The 22,097-nt window shown below is 38.4% G+C and overlaps 1 protein-coding gene across 1 annotated transcript; it reads left to right on the top strand.

The window, feature by feature from the left end:
• The first annotated feature begins 719 nt into the window (after positions 1–719).
• Positions 720–7,544, top strand: THAP1 (THAP domain containing 1). The gene is made up of 3 exons (XM_019742070.3): positions 720–1,027; positions 4,157–4,352; positions 4,854–7,544. The coding sequence occupies exons 1-3, from the start codon at positions 957–959 to the stop codon at positions 5,226–5,228; spliced, it is 642 nt and encodes a 213-aa protein (XP_019597629.1). The 5' UTR covers positions 720–956; the 3' UTR covers positions 5,229–7,544.
• Positions 7,545–22,097: the final 14,553 nt, after the last annotated feature.

Genomic DNA, 22,097 nt, shown 5'->3' with positions numbered 1-22,097 from the left:
GCTCATGTGCTTAATAATCTGTTCTACTAAAGCAGAAAAAACACCGTTTTACAAATAAATTAAGGGTCAGATAATTATTATAAAGTGATAATTAGTTTAACCATCACTTCAGTCAAGACACATTACCATCATCCCATAAGCCCCCCTCATTGCCTCTCTCCCCCAAAGTAACCTCACTTTAGTTTTACCTAAAAAAAGGATCGTATATTTTGTTTGACTTATTCATGTAAGATCCACCCATATTGTGTTAGTCATAGCTTCTTTGATTGCTGTATAGTACTGTATGACGATACAATTTATTCATTCAATAATGGACCTTTGTGTTGTTTCCATCAACATTTTTACAAATCATATACAATCAGTGGCTGCCCTTTTAAAAAAATGGGCGCAATTACCCAACGACCTCAGCTTTACACCTGTCCTCCTTTAGGCCAGCAGACCCAACAGACCGTATTGTTCTCCACGCTAAACCCCCAGAGAAATTAACTCAAGAAAAGGATGGCCGCGAACCCTGGCCCAGGTTCATGTTCCGCTTCCCTCGCCTCTACTCCGGGGCTGTTTCTTTCTTCCTTCCGGAAGCTTTCTTCTCCCGCCCCTTCCGCAACGCTGAGCCCGCCGGGCAACACGCCGGGTCTCAGCCAATGGTCTGCTTCTCAGGGAACGTTACCTCTGACCTCAGGGCTAATCAGAGACGATAGGACGAACTCCTCGCGAGAAGTGAGGTTGAAGCTGCCTTCGCCATCTTGAAGATGGGAGTGGGGAGATGGCTGTGGTCCTCTTGCTACTAGAAATAACAAAACGGGCACATTAGTCACTTCCGAGTGAAGCTATCTTCACCTAACTGTTGGCCAAAGCTACAGAAGAAGTAAGGGTGTCAAAGCCGGCCGCAGCGACATTGATAGCAGCTTCACCTGCCAGCTGCGGCGGCAGAAGTGAAGCGACGGAGGACCGGAAGGATGGTGCAGTCCTGCTCCGCCTACGGCTGCAAGAACCGATACGATAAGGATAAGCCCGTTTCTTTCCACAAGTAAGTACCCTTCGCGCCTCGCGGGACTGGCCCCAGCTGGGGCTGGGGGCGCGCGCCCGTTTAGGTTCGGGGGCGGAGCCAGGCGCGTGTCCGCGCGAGACCTAACGAGAGGGGCGGAGGCAGGGGCGGGGCGCGGCCGGGCGTTCCTCTGGCGCTATTCCAGGCGGGGAAGCGGTGGGCGTGCCCGCTTGTGCGCTGAGCCCGCGCCGGGTAGCCCCGGGCTGCGCGAATTCGGCGCGCGTCGCCGCGGTGATCGTTTCTAGAGTTTGAGGATCCACTCCGGTGCGAGGTTTGCTCGCTGCCTGGGGTTGGCAAGTTTCGGGCCCGCGAGCAATTCCAAGAGAGTCCCTGCGGGTTGTGAGGGTGCCAGGCCGCGAGGCATCTGGATTTCACTACCAGGTCATAGAGAAGCCAGGTGGTAATAACTCTTTAGAAATAAATTTGAAATAGAAACGGAGACCTTTAAAAAGAAGTCATTCTTTTCATCCTTGCTGTGGATGTTAGGCCAGCATCGTCATGGATTAATTTTTGGCCAGGATTTCAGGGAGGATGTTTTTGACCCAGTTTCTAGGAATCAACCATTAAGGACCTCTTACATTTTAGAGACCGTTTCTAGTACTGCTAAGATGAATAGTATATGTTTTTAGCACACTGTGATGATACCATGGACAATAATAATACGGACCATGATCAAGTGCTATAATAAAGGTCAATATGAGCTATTATGGGTGCATAGAGGAAGCCCTTAGAATAGAACCTGCCCCACAGCTTTAAGGACTGTTTTATGGTGAAGGTGCTGGCAATTAGAGTCCTAGAGGGAAAATGTTTTCTTGAAAAGAAAACCGCAAAATGGAAATGACTTAATGATAAATACCTGCAAAATGTGACACGATGGCATTTTCATTCAACCAAATTCTACAGTATTTACAAGTTTTATTATGTTTACATAATAAACATAATAAAGTATTCTCTGCTGTAAATGATGGCCGCTAAGAAATTAGAACCAGTGGTGAATTACATGAATTATTCATAGCTAAATAATTACAATAGCACAATTTTAAATAGTCATGTTTTTATTTGGTGGAAGTCATTTATGTTTAAAAGCAGATGTGGATGCATTTTTACATGTTTGATATGATACGAGAGGGAACATACAGAAATAAGAGTGCCTAGAGCATAGATCTTGAGTGTTGATGTTTTCCTCCCTTCTGAGAAGGTACTAGATCATTTACCACTTCTAGGATTCAGTTCATTACATCCTAATATTACCACTTGAATTAGTGGAATTTCTGAAAGCTGATGAATTGACCTTTCCAGTATTTTGAAAGTGTAGGAATAGGTCAGGAGGTTGTAACACAATCACACGCGTTCAGCTCCCTGCCTCCCTGTTTCTCATGATGTTTCAAAGGGAATCTAAAAATATGGAAAACCCTTCATTGACACTGCAAACTAAAAGATGACATTCACTCATCAGAATTACTGAGTTTCTGCTGGCTGTTAAACAATTCAGTCAAAAGAAGGGCTAACCTTCTACATTTCATCTCTTAGCTAAAAGAACAGTTTTTGAGGAGTAGATGGGAAAGATTTTGACAAAACCTCAGTAACAATCTGAGCACTTGTAATCCTTGAGTCAGGAGGCCCTATATGCTGAATTTTACCAGTGGTTGCTACCATACTTTGCACTGGTAGAGGCCGTTTCTAGCCAGAATCTTCTAGGAGTACTTCTTTCCCCAGTTTCTACATGGTGGCACTGGGAAGAGCTATGCTAGGCAAAGAAAAGGGACTTTCGTAAAGATTGGTTAGATCCTCATGATAATAACAGAGTAAGGTTCTAGCATACCTTACATGGGAAAAACTGGAACATAAATTGGAAACATCCTTCTTTGGCTTCTTTCCAGTCCCCCCAGCTTATTAAATCCTTGACCTGGAAAAATAAAATCACAGTAAATTTAAACTCTTCCTACCTCCCTTTATCTGGCCTACTGGACATATTCCAGTAGATAAAGAGGTAAATCAAAATAAGTTTTTAAATTCTTTAATGATTTAAGTATATAATTTGATTATTTCTTTTTGTCAGACTGATTCTAAGAGAACTAGAAGCTTCTTATGCTCAGTATTTAGATAATATGACAGGCAATTTTGTTTTGCAGTACGCAGAAAATTACTGGTAAAAAAATACAAATTCACCTATAGTATGTATTTTATTTGAAACTTTTAGTGTCTTCAATGTAAAAATTTAAACAATAATAAATGAGATAGATAAAAGAACTACACGATTTACCCATGTGTATTTAGAAGTGTGTGGAATACCATGTTTCCCTGAAAATAAGACCAGGTCTTATATTAAGTTGTGCTCCAAAAGACACATTAGGGCTTATGATCCCGGGATGTCATCTTGAAAAATCATGCAAGGGCTTATTTTCTGGTTAGGTCTTGTTTTTGGGGAAACACGATACCTACATTTGTTATTGAAAGTTTTTTTTACTATAATGAAGGGGGAGAAACAGTATACTGTGTATGCGCCCTTCACCCCCAACCTTTCATCACCTACTTTTCCCACTGCATGGCTAACTTTTAATATGTATTTTTACATTATGTAAATTCTTAATCAGCCTGTCTTGTTTAGATTGTATACATCATTATATCTGACATTTTAAAAACTACTATGTGATCAAAAAGATTTCTATAAAAAATTCTGCTTTTTAAAAAAAAAACAGTGGAGTGGCCAGTTAGTCCAGTTGGTTGGATTGTGGTGCCAGTAACACCAGTGTTGCCGATTCAATGCCCACATGAGCCACTGTGAGCTTCGCCCTAAAATAAATAAATGAATCAATCAATCAAACAATCAAAAAATACCATGCTGGGAGGGGTGATTTATAACCCACATTAGTGGGTGGTCACTTTATTTATAGGATCTTTAAAACAAGTAGTTTTAATGAACTTAGGTGAATAAGACACTATTAAAAACTGTCAAAAAAAAAAAAGCGCAGAAGTAATGTTTTAATCAAATACTCCTTACTGTGTTAACACCAGTGTAAGATCTTTCCTAAGCAGGAAAGTTTGGATGTACCTTTTTTCTTTTTTTTTTTTTAAATAAAGTCAGAGAACTGAATTGTTTCATCTTCTTAGGTTTCCTCTTACTCGACCTAGCCTTTGTAAAAAATGGGAGGCAGCTGTCAGAAGAAAAAACTTTAAACCCACCAAATATAGCAGTATTTGTTCGGAACACTTTACTCCAGACTGCTTTAAGAGGGAGTGCAACAACAAGTTACTGAAAGAGAATGCTGTACCCACGATATTTCTTTGTACTGAACCACATGACAAGGTAATAAGTGTTTAAAAATATTGGGTTGGTTTCTGTTTATAAAATTAATGTGTTCATTGTGGAAAATTTGGGAAATTCAGAGGAGTGTTAAGAAAATAAGTGTTACCAGGAACCCATCACTTGTAAATAATCACTGTTAACAGTGATACACTTTTAAAAAACACAAAATACAATTTATTAAAGTTAAATATCCTCACATTAAGAAACTCAAGTGAACTTTGTAATTTACTTTAAGACCAAGACAGTTTAGTTTCAAAGTATTTTTCTTCTCAGTTTTAAATGCTTAGTATTTAAATAAATTTTGTTAATCATTCTGTCTTTCTTGCATCCCTTTCTACTTCAAGTAGAAAAGTATAATTAAAACTTAAACTATTTTCTCATTTTGGAATGTTTCTTTACCAAATATTCATTTTTTAAAGTTTAATATTCTTAAATTCCACAGATGAATTTTAAACTGTTATTTCTGTTTACTAAACTCAAACATACTCTGCATTGTTGTAGAAGGACGATCTTCTGGAGCCCCAAGAACAGCTTCCCCCACCTCCTCTGACACCTCCCATTTCCCAGGTTGATGCTGCTATTGGATTACTAATGCCTCCTCTTCAAACCCCTGATAATCTCTCTGTTTTCTGTGATCACAACTACACTGTGGAGGATACAATGCACCAGAGAAAAAGGATTCATCAGCTAGAACAACAAGTGGAAAAACTCAGAAAGAAGCTCAAGACTGCACAGCAACGATGCAGGAGACAAGAACGGCAGCTTGAAAAATTAAAGGAGGTTGTACACTTCCAGAAAGAGAAAGACGACATATCAGAGAGAGGTTATGTGATTCTACCAAATGACTACTTCGAAATAGTTGAAGTACCAGCATAAAAAAGAAATTTGTCTTGGTTTTTAATGGGGCAATACCACATACCTTCTTGTAGCCTACAAAGGAGTTTCATTTGAAAAAATGAAACACTTAATTACTTGTATAAAAACAATTCAGAATATTTTTTTAAAAAAATAAATTAGTTATATACTGTAAAATTGTTAAGTTTTTGTTTGTAACTTCAGGGATTTTACATTTTAACAAAATATTTTAAAAGTTATAAATCAACCTCAGAGTTCCAGAGTAAGTTGGTTTCAAGATTGGGTTGTTTTTTTTTTAATATGAGTATTTACAGAAATAATGTAAAAATAAAAAGGAAAGATAATGAACAGTACAGTAAGGATGATTTACGTTTAAATTTTAAAATTAATGCAGCTTATTGGAGAGTTTAGTTATATTTTGAATTAGAAGTATGAGTTAGATTATGGAACATAACTTCTCAGAATATGTATAATCATATTCACACATTCTTATTTGTAAAGTCAAATTCATTTATCTTTCTTAATCACTTGTCAAAGATAAGTTGGCAAGTCAATACTTAAAAAAAGATTGGTTGTCTTCAGAGCAGAAAATGAAGAGTCATTCCATACCTAATTAATATGGTTAAATAACTTTATAAAGAATGCATTTTTAAAAAGTGGGCCCCCCCACACATCTGGCATTATACCATAATGTGGTAATCTTGAACTTCACTTAATAATGATTTTGGTCAAGGCTTCACATAAAAAATTATTCTTCTAATATAAATTAGAAATTATATCTCATTTACTTAAATGAATAATTTGTATTCAAAAGCAACCTAATATGTAGTGTTTATTTTCCTGAATGCTGAGTTTTAAACACTGAGGTTTCTGTTCAAACTGTGAATTACATTCTGACTTTGTGATAAGTTTTACATATATTTAAAATGAAATATGTTCCGAGTAAACAAATACTGCCATAGGACTTACCAACTTAAATTTAGAATAACTGTTCCAACTATTATTATATTTCAAAGTACACTGAGATAGTTGAAGAGTAAGAGACCTTTTAAGGCAGTATTAAAGATGTGAGACAGCGATGTTCAAAGGTGTCTTTTGTAGGCCTGGTTTTCCATGTAATTCACTGCCTGGCTGCCAGTGAAGAGTACTTTGACTCATGGAGATGTGATTTTTTGATGAATCAGTATTTCAAAAATTGAAAATTATGATTAGAAGATTACTTGAAGTTATGTAGTCTGATAACATTTAGAGGTAACTCTAATGCATCAGAAGACTTTTTCTAGTTATTCATGGATTTCATCACTGTTTTTGGAAGTTACAAAGTCTCCAAGTAGTTTTTACATTTAATCTCTAGCAATTCCTGGAGAATATGTGAGTAAATATTTTGTCAAAATAATATGTTTTTGATCTAAATTGTCATCTACATAAAAAGAAAATCTGTATGTGTCTCCAGAACCAAGAATCCAACATTAAATTGTAAAAGTGTAATCATAATTACTTAACATCTTTGCATTATGATTTAACCTGAAGCTGATTTCATAATAGACATAAATTCCTATTTGTAGAGAACTGAGCAAGCAACATGTAGATCAACTGTTAGCATTTAAATAATTTATCATAGTTGAACATAGGGAGTGTGAGGTACAGGTGCTTATTTCTGATTTTGACATGTAACATGTTGAATGTTTTTAAAATTTACTTTGTATATTGTATAGTTTATCACGCTGCCAAGAAAAGGAGAACATTTAGGCTGAAATAGGCTGAAACAGGGACAAGATCCGAATCTGAAACAAATAGGGAGAAGATGCAGTATATTCTAAAAGATGGCATTTATTTTCAGCACATATAGTAACATACTAAAACGTCCACCTATGTGTGACATAATCTGGCAATAATGGTGAGAAGAAATAAATGTTTCTTAAGAGAACTGCTGGAAAATTTCAGGATCATAGAATTTTAGAATTAGAAGGGACTTAGAAATCATTGAACACTAGCTCAACCTCCAAACCCTGAAGAAATTCCCTTGTAAAATATCCCTGACAAGTGGTCATCTGTTCTGTTTGCCATTTACATTTAAGCAACTATTCTGCTTAGATTCTTTAAAGTGGGTTTCTGGATTAGAATAGAATTAGTTGCCACTCTTTTTATACTTGTTTATAATGCAAATATTAACTTCACTTTGAACTGCTGCATAGTTTGAATTGTCAAATTCCAAATCAAAGAAGTTTTAAATTTTTGTAAAATAATTTGAATATTTACTAATTTTAGTGTATACCTGATATGATGTATGCTAAAAATATTTCTGTTACTGCAGTAAAGGAAAAGTGTTTAAAATTATTAGCAAACTTTTTTACTTGGAAATCCAAGTACATGAGGAGATTGTTTTCTTTTAACTATAATTTGTGTAGTCCCTTTCTTGGAATTATAATACTAATGGTGAAGACAAATGAAAGTTTCACTTGATAGGTTTTTTGGCTTAAGTTAATATTCTCTGATCATTAGTTATCAAAAAAATTATTCACACACGTACCTAACCTCTATGGCTTTTATAAAGTCAGTAGTGAGATAATATATTTAGAAAACCATATGATCTATAAAAAGAAAACTCCATTTGTGTTCCAGAATTTTTAAAAGCTAGCCATGAATAGCATTTAAAGGAAAAAAAAAATGAACAAATTTGCCTGCTTGGTTCTTATTCTTTCTAATACTGGAAAGTGAATTGGATGATCAATGAGCGAAGCATATTGCTTTTGTCTGATAGTAACTAATGTTTCTGGGCATTATAGTTTAATATAGTTGTGTATTAAAATACAATCCTTGATGTGAAAGACAAATATCAGCGCAAACAGTGATGAACAGACAAGCAAAAAAGCAATTGTAATTATTGTACGTAAAATAACAAAAGTTTGCTCAAAGTAATAGTCTCTTGCAATTCCATGTCTTGATATCTTTTTTACCTTGGATGTGGTTTTATTCTGAGATTTTTTTTTCTGAATGATAAATATTTTTTAAACTAAAAATCTTGAGAATTTTTATTTTCTAAATTCACAGTATTTCGGGTTTTGAGATTATGAAATTTTCATTTTTTAAATATCCTAAGGAATATGAATAAACTTTAATTGTTTTAAAGTATTTTTAGTGAGACAGACTCCAATATTAAAAATAAATAGACAAGGGGAGACCGGATGGTTCAGTTGGTTAGAGCACGAGCTCTGAACAACAGGGTTGCTGGTTCAATTCCCACATGGGCCAGTGAGTTGTGTCCTCCACAACTAGATTGAAGACAGTGAGCTGCCAGAGGGGTGACTGGATCCAGGCTCAGTTGGTTAGAGCGCGAGCTCTCAACAAGGTTGCCGGTTCAATTCCCCATGGGATGGTGGGCTGCGCCCCCTGCAACTAAAGATTGAGAATGGCGACTGGACTTGGAGCTGAGCTGCGCCCTCCACAACTAGATTGAAGGACAGTGATGTGGAGCTGATGGGCCCTGGAGAAACACACTGTTCCCTAATATTCCCCAATAAAAAAATATATGTATATATAAACTCATAAATAATAAGTAAATGACTTCTGAAATGGCTACATGAGGAGCTCCCACCTGCTCCCCACCATAACTACCATAACTGGTGAAAAAATTTAACCATTTAAAGTCTCTGCATATTGTCCTAAAGGCATACAGCAAATGAGACATTCAGGAAAATCTAAATCTGTGAGAACATTAATAAATGTGACATTTATGCCACACCTATCCTCTCCCAACACATCTTCCCCACACACATGAACACAGCTCAGTGCTACAGAAAGTCCACTCTGAGTGATAATGGCCAAGAAGACAATGCGCTCTCTCTTCCCAATTCCCAATCCAGGACTATGATATCTCCCAGTAGGGGCAGGCTGTCAGTGTTTTTCAGGCCCCTCTAGCCTTGTGTTGCAAATGCTAAACTTCAGGCAAGTGCAGCCAGGAGATCAGGACCCCCTTTCTTCACTCAGAATAGAGGCTCTGCCCCAGGTGCCGTTGGTCAAGAATACTGGGCCCCTGATCACCTCTCTCCTTAGCTTGCTTATAGAGTAAACTTTCCATGCCAGGCAAGCCAACCCGAAAAGATAAGAGGCTTCCATGCAAACTGAGCTCTACTCATAAAGCTGGCCTGTCAATCCTAGAGAAGCAGGCAGTGGTCCTCACTCCCAACTCCAGAGCAGTGACTCAGAATATCCCCAGGGGAGAGGCAGCCCATAAAACCAAGAGCTCTGAAGCTCTTCCCAGAGGAACTGAGTTTAGATGGAAGAATATGGGGCAGTTCAAACCTAAGGGTACTCAAGAACAATGGAGAATTTAGTCGTAAGCAATTAAGAGGAGGCTGATAGTTCTACTAGAGCAACAAGCTAAATTAACTGTAGGCTAGCTAATTTACCAGAGACAGGGCAAGTGAGATAAGAAGAGTCCTTCTGGAGTCATAACAAACCTCAAAAACTTCTTCTCCAAAAGGGCCCAAATCTAATTGGATCAGACTGCAGAGCAATTGATGCCCCAGAGCATCATCAAAAACAGCAAACAAGTGGCAATTAGAGCTAACATCTGAATGTGATACTGAGACAGGATACTTAGCATGTCCCTAGGTAGACAGGGAGGTCCCTGGTGGAATAAACAGCCATGTCCTAAAACTCCAGGTTTTGAAATCACTCCTTTGCTCCAGGACAAAATGTAACAAGGCCCTGAGGTTAATCATAAAATTCCTTTTGGCCTGACAAGTGGAGCAGATCTGATAGGTAAGTGGGTTACTTTGCTGATTCGTTTAGGATGGGCAAGCAGAACAAACCTGGTAGACGATTTTCATTAGAAGGCACCAGTTCCCTTCTTCAAACAGTTCCCTTCAAACAGCTCCCCTTCCCCAAGCAGGCAAGGGAAGGTATAAAAGTAAGAGCTTTTGCCTCAGTCACTTGGGCACCCCCATTCGGGACCCCTCCTGCTCAGGAGCTCTGACTCTTTGCTTTTAATAAACCATCCTCTTTTTAACACTCTTTGCCTCTCCTGGGTCCGTGTTTCCATTCTTTGGTCTCACGAGACACGATCGGGCCTACATCCAGAAACTGCCAGCAGATCTGACATCATCTACCTCACTTGGGGACTCACAGGAAAAATATTCCTCCATCAATACCAATAAAGGCAGAGAAGGTTTAAAAGAGAAATCTGGGAAATAGTGACAGAAAGACCTGTTGAAACCTCTGTCACCCTAGGTGACTGCATGCCTAAGTCAGCACCTTTTAAGGAATGAAATCAGAGAAGTTTTCTCCTGTGATACTTTGGAGGCCAAAAGGCAGTGGGCTGATGTATTTAAAATGCTAAAAGAAAAAAAATTGGAATCCAGTATCTTGCAAAACTGCCCTTTCACAAGTGAGAGAGAAATTATGACATTGACATAATATGACAATTATGACAAAAGCTGAGGGAATTTGTTATGACTAGACCTGCCCCGTAAGAAATGGTAAAAGGAATCCTGAAGGTAGAAATAAAAAGAAACACTAACTTGAAGCAGTATGAAGACAAATTAGATTGTTATAACTTTAGGATATAAAATTTAATCCCCATGGTAACCACAAAGAAAATAGTTATAGAATATACACAAAAGAAAATGAGAAGGGAATGAAAATATTTCACTATAAAAAAAGTCAGCGAAACTCAAGAGAAGACAACAGTACAGGAAATTGACAAAAGTGCTATAAAACATTGAAATTAAATAGCTAAATGACAGAAGTCCCTCTTTACCAGTAATTACTTCATATGTAAATGGAATAACTCTCCAATCAAAACACAGATTAGGAGAATAGATTTGGGGAAAAAAAACCGTGGTCTAACTATATGCTGTCTCTAAGAGGCTCACTTTAGATCCAAAGACACAAATAGATTAAAAGTGAAAGGATGGAAAAAGACATTCCATGCAAATAGTAACCAAAAGAGAGCATTGGCTATACTAATATCAGACAAAATAGGCTTTAAATCAAAAAAGTTTACAAGAGACAAGAACATTTTATATTAATAAAAGGTTAACTATAACATCAAATATAACAATTATAAACATTTATGCACCCAATAACAGACCATTAAAATACATGAAGCAAAACTGACAGAATTAAATGGGGAAATAGTTCTACAAAAATAAAGGTGAAGTAAAAATATTCTCAGATAAAAACGGAGGGAATCTCAGTACTTATTTTGAGGTGAATTGCTAGCCAACTCACCTTAAAATAAGTACTAGAGGAGGCTGAAAGCAAGTGACACCCTGCAGTAATTAAAATAAAAAAAGCAAAGATTCCCAGTAAAGGTATTTGTGTAGGTAATTACAAAAGACAGTATAACTGTATTTTTTTCTCTTAACTGATTAAAAAAGCAATTGCATAAAACAATGTGTATAATTGTCTTGTTAAGTCTATAAGAGAGAAAGGTAATCTATTGACAATAACAAGTGGGTGGGAAGAAAGCTCTGCTGAAGTAAGGAAATAACACCAGATGGTAACTTGAATTGATAAGAAGAAATGTAGATTAGAAAGGACGGAAATTCTGACACATGCTACAACATGGATGAACTTTGAAGCCGTAATGCTAAGTGAAATAAGCCAGACACAAAAGGACAAATACTGTATGCTTCCACTTATATGAGGTACTTTAAAGTAGTCAAAATAATAAAGACAGAAAATATAATGGTGATTGACAGGGGTTGGGGGGCAGCGGAGCATGGGGTGTTATTGTTAATAGGTATAGAGTCTCAGATTTATAAGATGAACAGAGATATGAGAATGAATGATGGTGATGGTTGCACAACAAGGTGAATATATATTTAATACCACTGAACTGTTCGCTTACAAATGGTTAAGATGGCAAATTTTATGGTATGTGTGTTTTACTACAATAAAAATTGATGTTGGGGGGTGGCCGGTTAGCTCAGTTGGTTAGAGTGTTGTCCTGATAACACCAAGGTTGCTGGTTTGATACCTACATGGGCCACTGTGAGATGTGCCCTAAAAAAAAAAAAAAAAAAAATTTGATGTGGGATTATTGAAGCTCAAGCTGGTGACACACGTTACACAGCTGCCACTTACGAAGTGTCTGCTACTATACTTAAGTCTCACTATGACCTTGTGATACAAGTTTAAGATTAATGCCCCAACATCCTAGATGAGGTGAGGCGAGACAAGTCCAGGTGGCACGGAAGGTGCGTCAATATCTTAGCAAGCAGCTGACCCAGCAGGTTTTATTCGTTATGGTTTTTATTTTCTGTATCTTACGATGTTTTGACATCTCTCAGGGACCTTTCACACCCAGGGAGAGCCTGCCATTCCCAGGACTAGCTAATTTCTGGGGGTGGTGGACAGCTTGCCTGGAACACCTTCCATGTGCAGACTGGCAGATCCACAGCCTCTAACTCGCACACTCCAAGTCAGTATGTCCCCTGCCCTAAATCAGCCCAGGCCAGGAATGGGACAACTGGAGAAAACCCCTATAGCCCTAAGCCACCAGAATTATTCATACCAGCCAAACCTAAACTACTATATACTCTGCCCTGTCTTGCCTTTCCCTTGGAAACCCCAATAAAGGCTCTGGCCTCTGCGTTCCCCTCGCTCCTATCTACTGCTGCCTGACCAAAACTGGTTTTTCCCCTTTGGCCCTGCATGATGTGGTTTGTCCCCTGCTCATGGGAAATGTAGGTAATAAATTCTTTTTTCAATGGCATAGGTCTCTCCATGTTGGCACTCAGTCACCTTCATTAATTAAAATCCTGCAGTTGTAAGTTTAGAGCACAGGTCTGACGGCTGAAACCAGAAGTTGGGTCTGGAGGTCCCTCATTCTTAAAAGACCACTGCCGCCTCTGGATGTTCCCATAATTATGGCTTCACCTAAATGTTCCCTCTGGACTTCCCCTTCCCCCTACTTAGCTAGAGTGTTATGGGAATGAAGTCCTTCAACTGGGCGCTTGTGCCCAGCCATGTCTGCTCCACCCGGCACACTGACCCACAGGTTGGCAAAAGCACAGATCTTTGACCCACAGGTTGCCTTTCTGCCTGTGAGCTTCCAAAGAAACACTTCTTCATGTGTACTTCATGGTGCTAGTAATAGGAGGATTTGGGCCCCTTGTGCACAAAGGAATCATAGTATTAACTCACTCAAGGTCTCACAGCTGGGAAATGATGGTGCTGGGATTGGAACCCAGGTTACAAATGTCAATTCTCTTGATTTTTACAAATCCTAGCAACTGCCCACTGCCTCTCACATTTTTCAGGAAAGTATAAGAAAATCTCTTTCCAACATTTACCCACTCCAAACATATAATACTGCTGAAATGTTGCTATTACACAAAGCAGCTAAGTGACAATTCAGGACAGTATGTGTCAGGCAGGGTCTTAGCTCCCCCTCCCCGCACAAGAATGCAGGATACGGTGAGGCCAAAAAGGAGCACCAACGGAGCCATAGATAGGGGGGTTCATACCACTATATTCTCGCTGGTGGCTGGGCGAGACACAGGAAGCAGGACCAACACAATCCGCAATGTGATCCGCTTGCTAACCGCACTGGCTAGCGCAATCTGCCGTCCACTTCTCTGCCAACCAACCAACCAACCAACCCCCTAGCGTAACCACGGCAGTTATATTGGTAGCTAATGGCTAACCAGTAACAGCTGATGGCCAACTAGTCACAGCAGATGGCCATCTGATTAGGGCTGATGGCCATTTAATAACTGAGCCAGCACCTTTGCACGTGAGGCCGAGAGCCTGGAAACTGCTCTCTGGGACTCTGCCCACACAGTATGCAATTAAAGGCCATAAGCAATGGTTGTGACAAGTAAAATGACTGGCTTTTTATACCTTCTTGCCTTTGATTGATTTTTCTCCTTGCCTAGGATGACCTCTCCTCCCAGCACCTGGTAGATGCCTTTGGCCTTTTCGGTCTCCTAGTAGCACCTGACTACGCACATCTTTGTGTCTCTCCTGTACTCTGTGGAGACGAGTACTTGTAGTACTGAATACAGTACTGAACTTAGTTGTTTCCGTGACTGGCTGTCTCTGCTAGACTGTAAGATATGGGAAAGCTAGGGTCAAGTCGTTCACCTTAGTCACTAAGGTGACTAAGTAGAGTGCTCAGCATATAATAGGCGTTCAGTGGTTAAGAACTAGTATCCAAAACATAGGAATAAGCCAAAGGATACTGCAAGTCCCTTCAGTGTTATAGCAGAGCATCATCTAACAGGCCCACCAAAGACTATTCAGTTCTCTAACAAATTGTACCTTTGTTTGATTCACTATTTACTATTGCTTAGGACTAACACTCTGAAGTCACATGCTAACCTGTAGATTTTTTCCTTGTAGGGATGCATGAGATTGTTGTCCAACAGAAGACATAATCCCAAAAGTTGTAGTTTTATTACCCTGTCGGACATTAAGCTGTTTTGTATCTAATCGAGCCACAGTAGTCCGCATCTTGCTTCAGTTCCTACACATCGTCAGTCTTTCAAATACTCTGAACCAGCGATATCATCCTGCTGCTTCCCTCATGAAGAAGTTGAGTACGTCTTTGACATACACTCACTTCATATTTGTGTGACAGGTCATGCTCTTAATGAAAACAAATGCTTGGCAGTTTTGGAGGCCACACCAGGATGTCCACATGAACTCACCTGTCAGAGCCAGTTAAACTGCGTTGCCCAAGATGTGCCTTTCATGAGTTCTTTAACATATCTTTTCTTGACTCTGAGACTGAATCCCAAGTGGAAACAGGACTTTACTTTCATTGACTCTGATTCTTTTTTTTTTCTTTTGCATCCATGTTTTTATTTTGTTTCTGGTTCTTGGTCATATGTTAGTCCTTTCATTGTTTGGTCTCTGTCCTTTTCCATAACTGGGCCCAGGGACTGGTGTGACCACTAAGTCAGTCACTATGAGTGGCAAGAGAACGCCCTATGTATAGATGACTGTGGTTTGTATGTGGCCAACAAGTTACTCCCTACTGGTGGCAGCAATATTTTGTGATCTCTTGAGACGATGGGGATCTATCTCTGTTGAGTGAGAAATAACAGAGTAGCTTTTTATTTGCCTATTTGTGAGTCCAAATTAATTAGGAAGATATCTTGTCATCTGGACTGATGAGTTTTTGTTTTATTTCTTTACTTTTGACCAATGACTGATGCTGTAAAATTGAAGCTGTAAGCTTTTTGGGCGTTTGTGTGGCTGTAATTGAGAAAAGCTTTCACTTCTTTATATATATGAAGCATTTTCTTACCCTTGGAAGGTATTCGTAAATTAGATGATAGTCTCTTAAAGTAGGAGATCTGTTCTGATTGATTTATAGAGACTAACTGAGCACTTTCTAGTGCTCCCAGAATTCCCAAAAATAGAGAAACAGAACTTCTATATTAAATGTAATAGCCTTTTAAAAAATATCCTTCTCCCAGAAACTGCTAGTTCAGAAGCAATTTTCTGTAAGAAACCAATTCATGTAATCAGTGTGAATCTTTGGATAACTCAGATTGGCTCAACAATGTCTTATTTTTTCATGGGCATACAAGTAGGCCCTTTCTCTTTCTTCTTTCTGTAGGTTCCCCTAACATAATTTCATAGACTACACATTTGTAAAGTAAAATGAAGAATTTTTTAAATGTTCTCACCGACTCCTCAAAATTTAGGAACAAATAGTTCTACTATTTTAGTTTTCATGGCAGAGAATCATGAGAGAATACGCTCCAATTTATTTTATGTGTCCAATGTGCTATAACCAGACAAAACAGTGTAAGAAAAGAAAGTAACAGTCTTGAGCTCATTCATTCTGAGATGAACTCAAGTTAAGTTTATTTCCCCTGATGAAAAGATGGTTTAAGTCTGGAAAATTCTGTTAATGTAATTTACTAGATTAACAGAATAAAAGAGATTAAACCAAATAGAATTATCAATATATGCAGGGCTAGAAAGATAAATTTTAACACACATTCATGATTTTTTAAAAAATCAAACTCTTAAAAAACAGACTACAAAGTACTACTTCCCAATAAGATTAAGGGTTGTATTACAAAGGAGCTGGTTTTCACTATTTCTACTCAACACTATACTACATCACAGGACAATGTAATAAGATCAGAAAAACAGGTAAGAGGAATAAGAATTTTAAAAGAAAGAAAAATCATCAAAATTCATAGAGAATATGGTTGTCTTCATAGAAAATCCAAGTGAATCTACAAATAAAGTCTTAGGGGCTAATGAAATAATTTAACAATGTTATTGGACACAAAATCAATATAAAAAATCAATTGCATTAATATACCTTAGCACCAAAAAATCAGTTAGGAAATGTCATTTTAAAACAATACATTTGCAATAAAAATATAGAATACCTAACAATGTATCTAATAAAAGAATGCAAGATCTTTATGCAGGAGATTATAAACCTGTATTCAAAATTACCTAAACACATTTGTTTCCATAAAGACTCAATAGCAAAGGTTCTCCCCACGTTGATTCATATATCCTGTAAAAACTCCATCAAGGACATGCAACTAAAACCACAAAGAGATATCACTGCACACCCATCAGAACTGCAAAAATTCAGAAATCTGACAATGTCAAGTGGAGATAAGGATGTGGAAGATCGTTATACATTGCTGGTCAGAGCATAAATTGATACAAACATTTTGAGGAATAATTTGGCAATGACAAGAAAGGCAGGATGTGTGAGCATTATGACAAAGCAATTACATAATTGCTATCTAATTAAGAAACTCAACATTTATACATGGGGACATATTCTAGAATGTTCAGAGAAGTGATGCTTGTATCAGTGAAAAATGGGGTGCTAGTTAAATAAATACCCATTAAAAGGAGTATGGGCAAATAAATTACGACATATCCATTAAACAGAATTCTATACTGTTTAATATAGTGAAAAGGACTTCACTAGTCAACATGGATGAATCTTATAAACATAATGTGGGTTTATAAACCTGCAGAAGATTTCATACAGAAGATCCCATATGGAATGATATTTATATGAACTTTAAAAACATGCAAAATAATACCAGCATTGTTTCGAGGTACATACATATGAAGAAAAATTATTTTAAAATGTGTTAAAATGATGTACATATAATTCAAGATAATGGAGACTTCTGAAGAGGAGGGATAAATGGGAGATTTCAAACTTTATTGATAATATTTTATTTCTTAAGTGGGCACATTTTTTGTGGTGTTGTTCTTTATACTTTGTCTTATTCAGAAAATTTTTAAAAATTACAACCAACAGTCAGTAGGTGGCAGGAAAAGCTTGGCAGCTGCAATGTCTGAAAGAAGAAAACAGGTTTTTCTTCCCTTACTCACAAAACAATAATGCCTCCTTTAAAGTCCCTGTGGTCACACAACACTCTTTAAATTAAAATAAGTTAGCTAACACCATTCTTTTCCTGTTTTATACCCATTTGCATTCTGATATTCATCGTTTCTAATAATAACACTGGTCTTTCTTTCAAAACTTATGTAACTTTCCGGCTTTTATTCTCCTAGTGTCATTACTGCCATGCTTTTGTGAAATGGGCTTGCACTGAAGGTTTATGGTAACAGAGGGTTATTGCAGCATGCTGCGCGCGCGCACGCACACACACACACACACACACACACACCGTAAAGCTGCAGCCACCTCATCTCTGAGTTTCTCACCATCTCCTTCTCCTTAGGTGCAGACCACCAACCATATTGCTGAAATCTACTTTCATACTCATTCCTAAGAACTTTCTTTTGCCCTTTTTTTGGCCCTCAAATTCCATGAACATTAAACATTTATCTTACTTTGTTTTGCAGAGCAACTAAGCAATGTCGACTAGCTCAGCAAAAACATCCCTCTGCATGTTTTCCTAAGTAACACAGCAATCCTCCACCTAATAGATATTCTGTTTTTCCCCTAGAACAGAGTTAGAAAATAACTGATCTGAATCTGGCCAGCAGAAATGTTTGTGGGGTCACAAGCTATTTAAAATGTTCTTTAACGTGTCAAAATTAAAAATAAAAAAAGAGTACATAAAATTGAAATTTTACGTGTCTCTTGAAAAATCAGAAATTCTGGCAATAACATTCCCATGACCCAAATGACCCAAGAGGCAGGAGCAGAACCGAGCTGCCAGCATCTCTGCAGATCAACAACCAGAGCCCTTTCACCCTTGGATGGTTACTTGGTTGGTTCTAAAGGTGTGTGAGGTCTAAACTACCAGCAGCATGGCTCGGTAGAAAAGACAGCATGTCCTTCATCCCAGAGTTTTGCAAACGTTTTTCTGCATCACATAGGGGAAAAGGGTAAGAAGGAGGTAGTTAGAATTTACATGAATTACAGGCGAAGCGGTGGGGGTAAGGTGAAGGGTGCTGGTTCTCAGTGAGCAGAGTCTGCATAAAGGAATGTCCACTCCCGTGAATTAGCTGCGGCAGCAGTCCCGAAGACCCACATATAAATAAGTGGGGGATCCTGGAGTTAGATGGTGCCTGGCTAAGATAATTTGCGGAAATAGCCACCTAGAGATTAATCTGAAATTCCAACAGGCAAAACAGGGATGTGAGAAATCTTTTGTTCACTGGTTAGCAGCTCTTAACAGACCAGCAGTATGTCTCTCTCATTTTTGGTCACTGTTGTTTAATTTAGAACATCTCAGAATTTTCTTCTTGTCACAGCATATAGTTTTTATGGATCTTCATTTTTCCAAAAATTTATGGCTCAGCAGCGTTGGAAGTGGCCAGTGACTTTCTGGGTTTCTGAATTAGCAACAAGCTCGACTAACAATTTTAGATAAATACTGTTCTCAGAGACCCCCATGCTCTTTTTCAGTTATGCATCCAAATCTGTGCTAAACATGTCTTTAAAAATGTACGTAAACAGCTCTTAATGAGACATTTAAAAAGAGAGAAAAAAGTGGAAGCTCTTTAATCTCATATATTGTTTCCTAAACTACAAGGTTTTTGTAGCAGAGAATTCAGGACAATGAGAAAACACATCCTTTCATGGTTTTGATGGTTTATTTTTTTAGGCAACAAACATGACAAACTTTTATTCTCTTTTAATAAATTGACTTTCTCTTAAAATTTTGTATTAAACCCAAACCTTTTGATTATGGCACATTTTCATTTCAGACCAAAACATCACTTGATTGAATTTGTTAGAAGCTCTCTTAATGCCTTGCAGAATAGAGTTGGAGTTTCCAAATGAGTGTCCCAAATGTATATACAAGCCACAGGAAACAAAATAGCTCAAACTTTTCTGTCCAGTCTACTTTGGCTATTGTTATGTCGGTGTAAGAAATGTCCAAACCTGTAGAGAATTTTTGTGAGTTTATTTGAGCCAAACTGACAATTGCTAGGAACCAAAATCTCAATGGATTGAGAAAATGCTCCAGAGAATGGTAGTTTTGCAGCTTATTTTATACATTAGAATCAAAGGAAGAGACGTAAGGAGGGTTACATGAAATCCATTGATGGTAGATTTGAGGGGGCAGGGAAAGGAAAGTGGGGAAATCTCTGGGATTGAACAAAAAGTAAAATGAAGAGACACATATTTCTTTTATATTAACTATCCTGTGATAGTTAATAATTAACATTTACAGCACATAAAGGTGGTATTCTATTTGGGGAACAAGGTCATAATGAGGAGTTCTGTGGTGTTGTGCTCTGGTGCAGTGGGTGTGCCCTTAAGGGTCCAGGAATGGGGGATTATTCTGACATTCCAAGGGTATGTTATCTTAGATGCAAAAAGACAATAGGCAGGTTCACTTAAGGGAAAGATTGACCTTTGTCAAGGAAGCTACAGGCCTAGGAAGTGACTACCTGCCATGACCTGCTTTTAGTTAGGAATTTTTATGTTCAGACCATCCTATGTGGTTGCATTCCGTCTCTTGAGTTGTAAGGCCCACCGTGCAGACCTCCCCTGAGTGTATCAGGTTTAATATGTGGTTCCTTTTTCCATCCACAGTTATACAAATATGACCTTAAGACTAGAGGCCTTGAAGTAATTTTATGTAGTGTTTAGCTCGAGAGCTATCATAAGCCTGTCTTTTAGCAACTTGACCTTTTAAACGCCTCTTTACACAGAAAGAAAGGCTCACTGGTTAGCCCAGCAGGATCCAGGCAGCATAACCACAGGCTCCAAAGCTTCCCTCTTCCCATTGATTCCAGGTCTTGTCTGAGTAGATACCCTTCGTTATCATCGTGCCTTTACCATCTCACTGCTTTATGCATAAATATGACCTCTACACATTGTGTGTATGTAATAGATTATTATCTCTGTTGAATAAACATCTACATGCACCACTGAAGGTATATAGAGTTATCATATATGACCGCTGCCTTTAGGAGGTGATCTTCTGGTTTGGGTAGGTGGTTTGGAGTTGGAATTTCCATGCCCTAATTAAGGTTCCTGAGGGTGAATGCTGTGGTTGATCTTACACACCATTCCACCCATGACTGGGCTCTGACCCAGCGTGGCAGTTCCACCCTCCTCGCCTGTGACTGGCTCAGGATGGGAAGTGTGACTTAGCTCTGACAGTTGAGATGAAGGGGGAACTCTGCTGGGGGGGAGGGTGGCCTCTGGGAAAGTTCTCTCTCCCAAGAGAGAGTCACAGGAGATAGACTTCTAGTTAAATACGGTAGATTGGAAAAATGCCACTCATCTAACTGAAACTCCATTAAAATGCTAGGAAAAGGATTAACAACAGTATAATCATAAGGGCAAAAACGATGGGGAAAAAAGACAACATTTTGGAAGACAGAAGAGAGATAAATGAGTGATAACTGACTTAATGAAACCCAAGAAAGCTGAAACCTAAGCCAGCAGTGGAGAAAGCCCTAAATCAATTGGCACGCAGAACACCATAAATGGCAGGAATCAAAGGCATTGAATACTAATGAAATGAGGGGTGCATGTGAGGATAAAAGCAGGAACATTTTGGAATGTCAGTATAGCAAATACTCGACCCCACACCTCCTTTGCTTCTATGAGCAAGAGACTAAAGTTTCATTTCCTTAAAATATTGAACCAAAAGAACTCTGGCCCAGCTAAGGATGGGGATAGGAGGAGGATACCACGGTGAAAATGTGGAAATAAAGTATAACTCTTCACATTAAAAGATGAGACTTTTCCCCAGGGGGAGGTAAATTGACTGAGGCACTTGCCTCGGGGACAGAATCTAAGGGGGTACCAAGAAAACTCAGAAATCAAGATAAATAACAGTTGTTTACCTCAACCCACATGTTTATGATTTTCTTTGTTCACTATTTCTTTTTTCATCTCTCATTTTTTGTGATCACTTTCCTTCTTTCTTAAGAACATCCTTTAGAAGTTACTAGAGTAAGTGCCTCTTAGTTACCTCCTAGGTTTTGTTATCTCTTTGTGGAAAATGTCTTCATTTCACCCTGATTTTGAAAGATAGTGTTACAGGGTTCACAATTCCAGGTTGACTATAGTTTTCTCTAAGCTCTTTGAAGATACTATTCCACCACCTTCTGACTTATTTACATTCAGTCTAAATGTTTTGTCTTTGCACAGGCTTGTGAAAGTCTGGATAAAGCTTTGGGCACAAACAGCCTGGCTTCAGCACCTAGGGGGTGAAGAGGTATGAGGGGAATTTTCCACACCCTCCTGCTCAGATCCTCCTCTCTGCCCCATTCCTCATCCCTCTCCTGCTAACTCTGACCTGAGGGTGGCTTTGGCATTGGAAATACAGCCATGGAAAGTAGCAGGAAAGGAGCAGGAAAGCCTGGAGCCATCAGACTCCCAAAGCGGCCTTGACAGCAACGTGAATAACAGGGCAGTTTTGGGGGGGCTGCATTCTGCATGACCGGAGGAGGTTACAGTTGGTGCGATCATGACCTTATGATTCATTTGATCTC

The sequence above is a fragment of the Rhinolophus sinicus genome, chromosome 16, assembly GCF_057876585.1.
Source record: "Rhinolophus sinicus isolate RSI-liver-muscle chromosome 16, RSI-T2T, whole genome shotgun sequence".
NCBI classification, from domain to species: domain Eukaryota; kingdom Metazoa; phylum Chordata; class Mammalia; order Chiroptera; family Rhinolophidae; genus Rhinolophus; species Rhinolophus sinicus.
Note: the sequence above shows the minus strand (reverse complement) of the source record. Positions and strands in the feature narration are given on the sequence as shown.

Coding starts and splice junctions, on each gene's coding strand:
- THAP1 (XM_019742070.3), top strand. CDS start 957: ATGGTGCAGTCCTGCTCCGCCTACGGCTGCAAGAACCGATACGATAAG. Junction 1,028..4,156: donor AAGCCCGTTTCTTTCCACAA/GTAAGTACCCTT, acceptor TCATCTTCTTAG/GTTTCCTCTTACTCGACCTA. Junction 4,353..4,853: donor GTACTGAACCACATGACAAG/GTAATAAGTGTT, acceptor GCATTGTTGTAG/AAGGACGATCTTCTGGAGCC.